This window comes from Ambystoma mexicanum, chromosome 2p, assembly GCF_040938575.1.
Source record: "Ambystoma mexicanum isolate Mex_15411 chromosome 2p, UKY_AmexF1_1, whole genome shotgun sequence".
NCBI lineage: Eukaryota > Metazoa > Chordata > Amphibia > Caudata > Ambystomatidae > Ambystoma > Ambystoma mexicanum.
This window is the reverse complement of record NC_090923.1, coordinates 317,553,015-317,565,484: the sequence shown is the minus strand read 5'-3', so window position 1 is coordinate 317,565,484 and position 12,470 is coordinate 317,553,015. Positions and strand designations below refer to the sequence as shown.

The following is a 12,470-nucleotide window of genomic DNA, read 5'->3' as shown; positions in this document are numbered from 1 at the left end:
GTTGAGGGGGCTCTGGCTCGGTCAGTCCTGCTTCCTGGGAGTCCTGGAGCTCTTGGCCATCTTAAAAGCAATGCCCACGAACTGGTGTTCCTCTCCCTGGCTATTCGCTTTCCAGGAGCAACTCTGGAAATTCAACCAGCTCCGAGAGGATGTCCAGGTGGCTTACTTTGGAGTTGATTGGTCGCACCAACTCAAGGGGAGAAGTCGTCCTTACAGAGGCTTCTCTGTCAATACGAATTTAGAGTTTCAGCACAGCAGGGGGGCTTCACCGGGCAAACCAACGCTCCAGGAGTTGCAGCGGGCGTCCTCCTCAAGCTCTTCTTCGGTTCCTTCATCCAGTGGTCGACTGCTTTCCAAGCCAAAAGACTCGCCTTTTATTCAGTTCTCTCCCATTCATTCCAGCCTAGCTGTCACTCACCCAGCAGGGTGGCTGACCTTGCCAGTCAGTCAGCCAATCACCACAGAGCGCATTTGGGTCTCCTAGGAGACTGAGCACTCCTAGTAGACTAAGCACAGGGAGTTTCAGGCACCTCCCTCACTTCCTGCCTACCCAAGACACTTGGGCGCCAGAGGCGGGTTTCTTTCAGAAACCCCGCCAAAGGTGAAATGACCAAAGAGACCAACCTGGTTTGGCATGCAGAGAAACTCTCTAGAAGGAACTTCCTACAAAGACCTGGCCGAAAAAAGAAAACCGGGCACCATTTTGGCAAAGATGGCTGGATGCCATTTTGAAAAAGATGGCTCCCACGGTTACTACAAAACGAAACCACTGACACTAGCCAGTAAATTGAGGAAAGGGTAACAAACATTTTACATGAGCATTTGGACACAGGGGAGACCAAGTAACCCCTCCAGCACTATATTGTAAGATAGGGGGTGCTGGGTCTACCAAGTACAATGCTAAGAAAAGTCATTTTCACTTACTGCTCTGGGAAACAGTAGTTGATCCCAGAGAAGGTACTTAAGCCTTGGAAAATCTGGAAGACTTCGCTGTGATACTGCACTAAAGGTGCTTTTTGACACAATTGTAAAAGATGATGCCTATGGAGTTGGTTAGACTCCATAACCAAAAAAGAGACCGTGTATAAAATTACATTAAAATACACAAGAGAGTGGGGGGGAAAAGGGGTCTCGCTCTCCAGGTAAAAAAAAATCAAGTCCTCAAAATCCAGCAAGTTGTTGGGGGTTTCTAAGGTGGAGGGAATTGGCACATTTTGGGAATTCCCTAATACTCGTCTCCTCCCCCCCCCCACCCCCCAGAATAAAGGCCAGGAGGATTTAATCCACCCCTGGATGAATCTCCTTACTCCAGTTGGTCATACTTTCTGGAGAGACATCATTTTGGTGATTACACCCTGACCTGTGTTCAATGGTAAAATCAAACCCCTGTAGGCTGATTGACCATTTTAACAATTTAGGATTCTTGGTGGTCTGTTTGAATCACAAAAGTAGATCCATACAAGTATGGTCTAAACTTTTTCAAAGACCATGCAATGGCAAAACATTCACGTTTTATGATTACCCTCCTTGTTGCAGGTTCCTTCAGCTTCCTACTGATGAAGCAGATGGGGTGTTCCCTGCCTTTCGCATCCAGTTGACTCAGAACTGCACCTATACCTGTATTGGAAGCATCTGTCTGTACAATAAAGGATTGGCTGTAGTCCGGAGCTCTAAAGACTGGAGCTTGACAAAGGGCTTGCTTAAGTCCTTCAAATGCCTTGGTGCACTCCTCATTTCACCTGACGTTCTTGGGTGAGATTACATTTAAGGGAGAAGCTATGGTCCCATGGTTCTCAATGAAGTTCCTATAGTAACCTGTGAGACCTAGAAAGGCTCTCACTTGGGTTTGAGTAGTAGGGGTGGCCCAGTCTTGTACAGCCTGTACTTTGCTAGGCAATGGCCTTATTTCACCTCCTCCTACCTCATGTCCAAGGTAGACCACTTTGCTCTGACCAACTAGACATTTACTTGCCTTTATGGTCAGATTGGCCTGCTCAAGAGCCTGCAATACATATCCTAGGTGGTCAACCTGCTCTTTCCAAATAGGGCTGAACACTGCAATGCCATCCAAGTATGCCATGCAGAAGTCCTCATCCCATTCAGAACATGATTCACCATCCTCTGGAATGTAGGAGGTTCATTCTTTAATCCAAAAGGAATAACTTTAAACTGGTAGAGGCCTCCAGGGGTTGAACATTCAGTTTTCTCCTTGGCATGGTCTGTTGGGGCTTTTTACCAATAGCCTAAGGTTAGGTCAAATGTACTGAGATACTTGGCTAAACCAAGTTTGTCCACCAGCTCATCTGTCCTGGGTAAAGGATGGGAAAACATGAGGGGGTATCCTGTCTATGAAAGTCAAAGCTTATTGCAATTTGATTATATGCAAATGAAATTAGAGGTGTATCTGATCCTCTATTGTAGCCTTATTTATGCATATCCAGAGGATAGGTGTACAAACAAAGGAGTAATAATACACATGCGCTCGTATAAATGAAAACTGGGAGTCGTTTTTATTTTCTCTCCTCAGTCATTAAATCACTTTTTTAAAAGGAAACAAAAATTGGATTGTCCAATATGAAAAACAGAAATTGCATTAATCCATTGGTACAATTGTTCCGCATATTCAAAAACATGATGCATGGAGACTTATGCAGCATGCATTAAACAGAACCTGAATGAATGGATACATGAATATGCCGTATGCTGACATTCTTTGAGGAAGACCCATGTACAGGCAGATTTTTCTTGTATTTAGTACATTTCTTGTTCTTCTCATAATTCACCTAATATCAACACCAGGTGGATCCACTTTGGTCACCCTCTAGCCTGGCTTTTGTCAGACCTATCCAAGGTCCTGTGTTTAGAGCAATAATTGATTGTGTTGTTTCTATCTGTTTGAGGTAAACGTGTTACTTACCTGGTGTTGATATTAGGTGAATTATGAGAAGAACAAGCCTAGCTGTCACTCATTTGCCTGTCAGCCAGCCAATCACCACAGAGTGCATTTGGGTCTCCTAGGAGACTAAGCACAGGGAGTTTCGGGCACCTCCCTCACTTCCTGCCTACTCCAGACACTCTGGCGCCAAAGGAGGGTTTCCTTCAGAAACCCTGCCAAAAGCAAAATTAACAGAGACCAAACCTGGTTTGGCGCGCAGAGAAACTCTCTAGAAGCACTTTCCTACAAAGACCTGGCGAAAAAAGACCGGGCACTATTTTAGCAAAGTTGGCTGGACGCCATTTTGAAAAAGATGGCTTCCGCGGTTACTTTACCAGAGTCGTCAACGGTCGCGGTAAATGCAAACCAAGGTAGTTCAAAACGAAACCACTGCCTCCAGCCAGTCCATTGAGGAAAGGGTAACATAAAAAATGTTACATGAGCATTTAGACACAGGGGATACTAAGTAACCATTCTAGCACTCTATTGTAAGATAGGGTGTTCTGGGTCTAGGCAGTACAATGCTAAGTAAAGTCAATTTCACTTTACTGCTCTGGGAAACAGTTGATCCCAGAGAAGATATTTAAACCTTGGGAAATCTGGAAGACTTCCCTGTGGCACCGCACTAAAGGTGCTTTGTGACACAATTGTAAAAGATGATGCCTATGGAGTTGGTTATACTCCATAACCAAAAAAGAAACCGTGTATAAAATCACATATAATTACATGAGTGGGGAAAAAGGGCCTCGCTCTCTCCAGGTAAAAAAATCAAGTCTTCAAAATCCTGCAAATTTGATTGGGGGGGGGGGTCTTTAAGGTGGAGGGAATTGGCACATTTTTGGGAATTCTCCCTAACCACCTGCATGTTATTGCTGAAACTGTATAACCCCCAAAGTTTACTAGAACTGGTTGTACTTACCTAGAATTGCATACTGCCATCCCATGTGTCTTTTACATTGTGGTTGACTTGCAAGTAGTATTTTATCGGTTTTATATTGCTTGCTTATTATGCTATTACTTAACTTTGCAAAGAATTCTCTTTACCTGTGTGTGTATATAGATAATCCATTATTTTTACATAACTTGATGAGTGCAAGTGTTTCTTTGGGACTATGTATGCTACAAGTTCTTTGTACCTCCCTACAGCCCTCTCTCCCTCCTATGATAAACCTGGGTGCTCTGCTACACCACCATTAACTTGAGTGGTACAGACTTGCACTAGAAGTTGGAGCTGTGTATTGCCTAGTACTTTAGAAAAACTGTCCTAACAACGGGACAGCCTCCAACCTTGTATCTGGTTAACCTTAAAGAAGGAAGTTCCAGAAAGGGAGTAGGTCATGAACGTAGGAAGATCCAGAAAGGAATTAAATGGACACTTCAGATTAAATCTTGTGTGCTTGTGACATGCCACCAGGGATGGAGACACTTTTCCAAAAGACACTTGCTGGCCAGCCATTCGAATGAGGGAGTCCAAGTTGGGGTAGGTGGGTGGGAGCTACTCGTCCCTTTTTGGTGAAGCATTCTGATACTTTATTTCTTTTATTCTATTTTTCAATGTAAACTGCAGCCCTTCCTTTAGTTGTCCCAAAATGTAAACGGTCATCAAATAATACGTTAACCACACCTTTTGGTTGTGCACCATGGTGATTGACCTTTGATCACGTAGTGACAAGTGAAACCGAATGTTCCTAGTCCTGGGTCTCCAGCTCTAAACGGGCTGAAAGGTGAGGACGTCTTACAGACAAGGAGTTTGCACATGGACCAACCCCGCTGGTGGTAATATAGCCCAAGCAATAGCTGATAGACCAGATTGTGATTATTGCATTTAATGAAATTCATTTGAGTATGTGTGTCAATGCTTTGCTTTTTTTTGTTTTGTTGAATCAAACACAAATATTTACGTAGTGTTCATAGGTCTTATGCTGTTGCAAACCGTCTGTTTTATTATGGTGTGTGTTGTTTGAGTTCCAACACTCACGCACCAGCATTTCGTAGTACATACTGAGCCTCATCACCTCATTGATGTACAGTTTGGGGAGAATAGAAGTCTTCTGCAATATCTTGGGTGTTTTAGATTAGTCCTCATTCTCCTTCTGTCACTAAAGAACAGGAAACATACCAAACTGTTAAAGCCTACATTCGAAAGGTACTCTCGAGCACTGCATGATCCAGGGATTGCTTCAAACAAGATCACACTTGCACGGTCTTTGACTGCCAAAGGCTACAGTTTTGTAATCACTCGGTAGGTTTGCATATGGGTTCTCAATTGACTGCAAAACTATTACACATGTTAATTTGTGTAACTTTCACATATGTCCGTTTCTTAAGTTGTTTAGTTTTATTAAAGGCCACACAGTTTGTGCTAGAAAACCTAGGTTTATTTTAACATTTTGTGAAGCTGTAAAGACAATTCAGTAGTAACATTAACATTCTGTATTTTTTCTTTTAGGTAAACGCCTGTTCTTAGAAACAGGCAGTTGGATGTGCACATTTGCAAGGAAGCATAAATGATAACAAGGAAGATGCAGCGCAAGGGAATGATGCAGCAAATGTGCATGTCTAAACCGAAATTGCTCTGCAATTCAGCAGGTTAATGATATTGCGCTGGGAAATCCTTTAACTTGGGATCCAGTGTAATTGAAAAGCAAATGTATACTTGTACATGTTTACCCATCCTTTGGCAGTTCAACCACATTTCCTTCGACCCGTAGAACAACCCTGTAAACTTTGCACAATAGACTCTTTAACCAATGCGATTGAAATACATGAAGTCTTTCTTGTAGTTAGCTTCGTTCTTGGCCACAAGGCTCATTATCAGGTCAGCAATATTTATGAACTCTCCTTTTTTCTTTTTGACACAATAAAGAAATTGATCAGATGATTAGAACCCTTATATTCTGTGGGCAAATATGTATCTTTCAGACAGGTATGTAGTATTTCACCACTGAATAATCCAGCCTATCTGAACTGCCATTTTAATACTTTTTGTATAGTTTGTGAACTTATGCGTCTAAAATTATTAGTAAATATTTTTATTCTGATCTTGACTCCTGTTTTTCTTTTTATGAAGAAAATAAAAAAAACACTTTTCCCCCAATTCAGCAGAATGTGGTGAATGAAGACTGATTCGTTTTCTGAAACCTTTAGAGGAAGTAGGGTTTGTTGTTGGTCTGGCTAAATCGGAGCATAAGTGTGCACGACATAGCCCGTGCTGCTGCTTGTGTGGTTCTTGGGTGACCTGGCACCCAGCAATACTAGCAGGGAGCAGCACTCCCCTCGGGTGCCACCTATGGTGCCCACGGCTGCTTGATCAGGACCTTGGCAGATCCACCAGATCATGCTCAGAGGCACCAGAGACTCTCCGGTGCAAAGGAGCAGTGATCCGTCTTTATTTTTGCGTGGTGACGCTTCCCCCACATCACCACCAGACTGTCTGCAGGTGGGCACGCCTGTGCGTGACATTCGTTGCTTTCTCAGAGCCACGTTGAACTAGAGCGCGAACACATGCTCTCACATCTTCTCTTTATGGTCCACTCTTCCCCAGGCAGCATGCCAGTTCATCAGACCTTTAGTTTGACATGGTAGCATCTCCTCTGGACTTCTTTCCCTAGTTAGAGATTGTGTTCTTCATAGCGTTCCCCGAGGCCAGCAGGGGGTGATTCTCCTATGATAAATTCCAAGCCTCACCAGGAATTCTTTAATTTGAGCCTTGGAACCGGGGCCCATTGGCAGACTTTAGGACTGCTGGCAGGCCATGCATAGCGAAAATCTTTGATGCCGCCATTGAATCAACAACCTCCATCTCTCGGTAGTGTAAGCATTCATGCACGAAAACCAGGCTGTACCTTCCGCCGGAAGAGACCCAAAGTCTGCACTCACCCGCTCCCATAGGTGTTCACCTCTGGGCATTGATGGAATGCGGGCCGAGCAACTCCTGTTGACTAGCATAGAATACATCTGGATATATGTCTACAAAGCGGGTGCTAACCCCAGGAACCACACTTTTCCCTCTTGGGCGTGACTTTGTCTTCTATACCCCTTGGTGGCCAACGTGTGCCAGTCCCACTATTTTGTCTGTCAATACCGCAGGGATCACCAATTTGGAATCTCGCAGTAGCAAGCCATCCGGGAAAGGTGACAGATCTTCCTGCCTCCTGAACAGGCTCTGCAGCCTAATACAGGATGACGCCGTCCTATGATGCTGCTGACGCAGGAACTTAATCCAGTGCCCCGACTTGAGTGCTTCTTTGATGCCAAAACATTCATCCTGCCGGGAGGCCTTGTGCACTTCCACAAGCGTCGGGACGATAGGCATGTTATCTGATGCCACCAGGAGCACTTGTTTCTCCGGCGATCTGCTGTTTTGAACTCTCTATTGGTGGCCCTCAGGTGACGCAATAAATTATCATCCGGATTGCCTGTCCCTGGCTGGTGTTAAATCACAAAGTCATATTCTTGGAGACGAAAGTCCATTTTTCAATCCGAGGATGGGAGAGGTGCCTGAGAAAAATGGGATCAATGGCTTGTGGTCCGATAATACCTTGAATGCACATCCATACAGGTAAAGGTGGCAGTGATGACAGCCCCACAGAACGACAATTGCCCCTTTCTCAGTTCGAGTTCCTGGATTGAGGTTGTCTGAGCTCTGATGGCATATGCAATCAGCAGAATTTCCCCTTTTGGTGTCCTTTGAGTCTGCACGGCTCCTAGACTGTGTGGGCTTGTCAACCACCAGCTCGGTTAGCAGTGCGCGATCAAAGTAGTACATGTTGGCATTCGGGGAGGAAAGATAGCTCAGGGGCAACAAGTTTGTCTTGGAAGCAAGGCAGCGTAATACAGGTTCAAACCCCAATCCCACGCTTAGAAACCCCTCGCTGGTATTAAGCGTGTTCTAAATGAACAATAAAAAGAAGGAAAAAAGTGTCTGCCAGAGCATCTTGCGTCGCTTTGAGTGCCGCCTGGTGTTCCCCACTCCATGCCAAAGGCGCTGAAGCCTTTGTCAACCTCCTCAGCAGTTCAGAGATGGAGGGCCAAGTGAGGGGTGAACCGGCCGCAGTAATTCACTAGGTCCAGGAAGTTATGCATCGCCGACTGGTCTTTGCGGAAGCCACTGTTTTGATGTCCTTAACTTTCTGTGGTTCCACCGACATGCTGTCTCTGTGTAACACGAAGTTAAAGAATTATGGGTGATCTTTCAGGAATTCCAACTTCTTTCTTTCAACAGATTTTCAGCAGGTCTGCAGTTAGTTATGACATGAAAATCAGTATATCCTCGCAGATGTTGACGACTCTCGGAATGCCGGCCACAGCCCCTCTGATTGTGATCTGGAAGAGCGAGGAAATTACAAAACTGAGCCACTCGTATCTGTGCAGGCCCACATACGATGAAAATGCAATGATTTAATGTAACTCCTCATGGAGCAGGAGCGGATGGTAGCCTACTCGTAGGTCTAATTTGGAGAAGTATTGTGATCCTTGAATATCAGCCAGCAGATTGTTATGGGTGGGGTGCCTTTGCCTCTACACAGCCTTTTTGGGGGGGCGCAGGTCAATGCAAATGCAGACTTTGTGTGGGCTCTTGGGTTTACAAGCCCCGAAAATGTGAGACACCCATGGCGTGTGACTGACTTTTCGATAACTGCTGCTATTAAGTTGTGCAGTGCTTCTTCCACCATTGGTCTCGGGTGAAAAGGGACCTGGCGATATTTGAGCGCCACCAGCTGACCCGTGGGATCGATGTGGAGGCATATTTCATGCAAGCAAAAGCATTGGATCCCTTCAAAGATGTCAACTCATCCACCTGATCTTCAATGTCATGCATGGCAAATGCAAATTTGGCCAGGTCTAGTTCTTTGGCGGTGTCACAACGCAACAGCATGGCAGTGTTCATATCAGTTATGTAGACTTTCACTAGTGCTGTAGCGTCGGCCACATGATGAACCTCATTAGGGAGAATTCTCAGAAATGTGCTATTCCATTCTACCTTCAAGACCTCCCAGCTCTTTTGCTGGACTTCAGGACTTTTAATTTCTAACCTGGAGAGTGACCCCTTTTTTAAAAAATGTTATGTATTTTTGTGTGATTTATACTCTTGCTTTTGACTTTGGAGTCTGACAAACTCCATAGGCATCATCTTTACATTGACACACAGCACCTTCAGTGCAGTGGCACAGGGAAGTCTTAGATTTCCCAAAGGGTTAAATACATTCTCTTGGTGAAACTACTGTTTCCATGAGCAGTGAAGTGAAATTGACTTTACTTGTATTATGTAACTTTCTAGACCCAGCACACACTCTTACCATAATGCTGGAGGGGTTACTTAACATCCCCTTTGTCTAGTTTCTCCTGTAACATTTTTATTTTACCCTTTCTACAATTAAATGCTGGCGGCAGTAGTTTATTTTTTATTACCCTTGTGTTTTTACCGCGGGCTGCGTTTGAAGCCACAGAAAGGCACTCATGGGTGCCCATTTTGTCAAAATGGCCCTGGTCTTCTTTTTTCACCATTTCTTATTGGACGGGTCCTTCTTGAGATTTACTCTGCGCGCCAAACCAGGTTTGGTCCTTTTTGTTTGTTTTTGTCTTTGGCGGGATTCACAAGTGAAGTCTGCCTCTGTCTCCAGTATGTCTGGCAGTGGCAGGAAGTGATGGAGTTGCCCGACTCCCTGTGCCCTAATCCCCTTGGTTACAGGAATGAACCCAAAGGTGATTGGCCAGCTGGCAGTCCGACAAAGACAGCCACCCTGCTGTGTGATGGACAGCTAGGCAGGAATGAATGGGAGAAATGTGCTTAAAAGGAAAGGCTTTTTGGCTTGGAAGGCAGTCGACCACTGGACGAAAATCTGAAAAAGAACTTGGAACAGACGCCTGCTGCAACTCCTGAACAGTTTGCCCAGTGAAGCCTTGCTGCTGTACTGAATCTCCAAATTTGCCTCGACTAGGGAAGCCCTGCAAGGACAACTTCTCCCCTTGAGCTCGTGGGACCAATCCACTCCAAAGTAAGCCCGCCTGGACATCCTCTCGGAGCTGGCTGTACTTCTGCTGCTGTAACCGAAGTACCAGGGAGAGGAACACCAGATTTGAGTTGCTTTTAAGTCGGACCCAAGCGCCAGGAAGATCCTCTGGACTTCCTGAAGCAGGACTGACCAAGCCTGAGCCACCTCACGAGTGCTGGACCCCAGATGTGTGGAAAGTCCAGAGTGTCTGGGGTAGGCAGAAGTGAGGCAGGTGCCCGCATCCCTCTGTGCTTAGTCTCCTAGGAGACCCACATGCACTCTCTGGTGATTGGCTGGCTGGCTGACAGTCTTTTGGCTTGGAAGGCAGTCGACCACTGTACGAAGAGCTTGAAGAGGACGCCTGCTGCAACAACTGGACCCAACGTTGGTTTGCCTGGTGAAGGCCTGCTGCAGTGACGAATTACCAAGTTCGCATCGACAGAGAAGCCCCTGCAAGGACGATTTCTCCTTTTTGAGTTTGTGAGACCAATCGACTCCAAACGAAGCCACCTGGTCATCCATCTCGGAGCTGGTTGATTTTCCTCGGAGTTGCTGCAGGAAACCGAATTGCCAGGGAGAGGAACACCAGATTGTGTGCGTTACTTTTAAGCTTGCCTAAAGCTTTTGGAAGATCCTCCGGACTCCCAAGAAGCAGGACTGACCGAGCCTGACCCCCCTCAGCCGAGTGCGGGACCCCAGAAGCCAAGAAAGTCCACCCTGACAGCCAGGAACCACGCTTGTTGCTATTTGCTGTACCGCAAGGAGCTGAAACGCAAAACGGCCCTGAAAGTGAAGTTTGCCGATTGCCAGTTTTGACCGTCCCCGTGCAGTGCAGGAGTCCCCCGATGTCCTCCCTGTAAGAGGATTCAATTCAGCACTACAGCTAAGTTAACGCCTAGTCTAGAATACTGAATGAAAACCCTTATGGATATATCTTTATGTCCAGTTCATGCGTTCTGGATGACTACCCCTATATAACACCCCTCTCTTGGAATCCCCCTGACCCCACTGAGCCAAGAAGTAGTTCTGTTTTGCAAGTTTAAAAGGTTTATTTGATAATTTAAACAACAGATATATATATGACACTTTATAATAAATTAATAATTGAATATCACACTTAATCTGATATGATACAGATTAACAACAGAGAATCTGGCACTAGCACACTTCTTTATAATTACTAAGGAGTTGAGATGAAATGGATAAGATAGCACACAGGTGAATAGGAACAAAAGAAGAAGGTGGTACAAATTGCTTTATAGAGTTCAAATGGATGCAAGGTTGAATGAATGAAATGCAGTATAGAAATACTCAATATGATTTCAACAAAACAATGTAATCACTTTTCTCTGGCAATCCCCTCCCCCCCTTGATGCAAGGCAAGGAAATGGAAGGAAGCACACAGTTCTCAGAAATGCAATCAACGGTAATTCAGTTCAATCCAGCAAGTTTAGACTACATAAGTTTGAAAACACAGGCCCAAATTGCTTGGATATGTGCTGGCAATGAATTAAAAATATGCTAAAAATGCTTTTAATTCCCTGTCAGAGGTTCAGGGTGAGTGGTATCTAGTTAATATTAGCTCAGCTCACACTAGCAATGATGCAGGGATAGTTAGCAGGTTAAAAAAATTTCTGGCAAATGGAAGGCAAGCAGCAGCAGTTTTTACATGTGAAGAAATTTGCAAATCGCGGTAAAATTCGCGGATGCGCCGAGCGCTATTACAGGAGAAACACAAGGACTATCTCTATCGTTTTGGGGTCCTAGGAAAGCCTAGGATCTCATCTTCCAAATGAAAGTTACTGCAAGTCTCTAGCACAAACGGTTGCGGAGATATGAGCGATTTAATAAAGGTCGTTTTTGGGTTTGCAAATTTCAAAAGCTCAAAATGACAAGTGCAGCTTGCAACTAGAAATGACAGGTGACAGCTAGGAGGCAGTTCTACTTAGGTTAAATAGATTGAATTAGATGAATTTAAACTAAGAGATTGGTTCTACACAGTTCTGCTGGGTACTCACACTATATTCTTGAATTAAATGGGCCTCATCACGGATCTGGTCAGGGTTTTAGACTGGGCTCTGGTCACTCTCTCTGCTGGTCTGGGTTTCTCTGGGTACAGCACTGCTTTCTCTCTGGTCTGGTCTCTTAGTTCGGGATAGATTGAAGTCTCTAGTTTGGCTCTCTGGAGGTTTGATGGAGGTAAAGTATGGATTTTTCCGGCAGAGCGTCCCGCTGCAGATGGATTTGGAAGGTCCCTATCTGTCCTGTCTGTCTGCTTTTATGTGTTTAGAATGTGGGTGTGTTCTAGCATCACTGACCCTACCTCTCTCTCAGCTTCTAATTGGTCAAACTTCCATTTATCATTTGATTGGGGAATGAACTGTGAGTCAGAGTGATGTCATTTTACAGCCTGCAGAAAGTCCACTCCTCCTGTCAACTTACACACAAATCTAGATTTGAAACAAATACATATTTGCAGAGGTACATATTGTTTTAAAATCATATGCACCCATCATGCATTACAGGATGTATACCCTGTT

General features: G+C 44.8%; 1 protein-coding gene across 1 annotated transcript in view; it reads left to right on the top strand.

The window, feature by feature from the left end:
* The window catches only part of SELENOK (selenoprotein K), a 77,625-nt gene extending 71,649 nt beyond the window's left edge, over positions 1–5,976 (top strand). The window contains exon 5 of the mRNA XM_069643637.1: positions 5,385–5,976. Coding sequence (XP_069499738.1) covers positions 5,385–5,388 — 4 coding nt within the window. The 3' untranslated portion in view covers positions 5,389–5,976. The remainder of the gene's footprint in view (positions 1–5,384) is intronic.
* Positions 5,977–12,470: the final 6,494 nt, after the last annotated feature.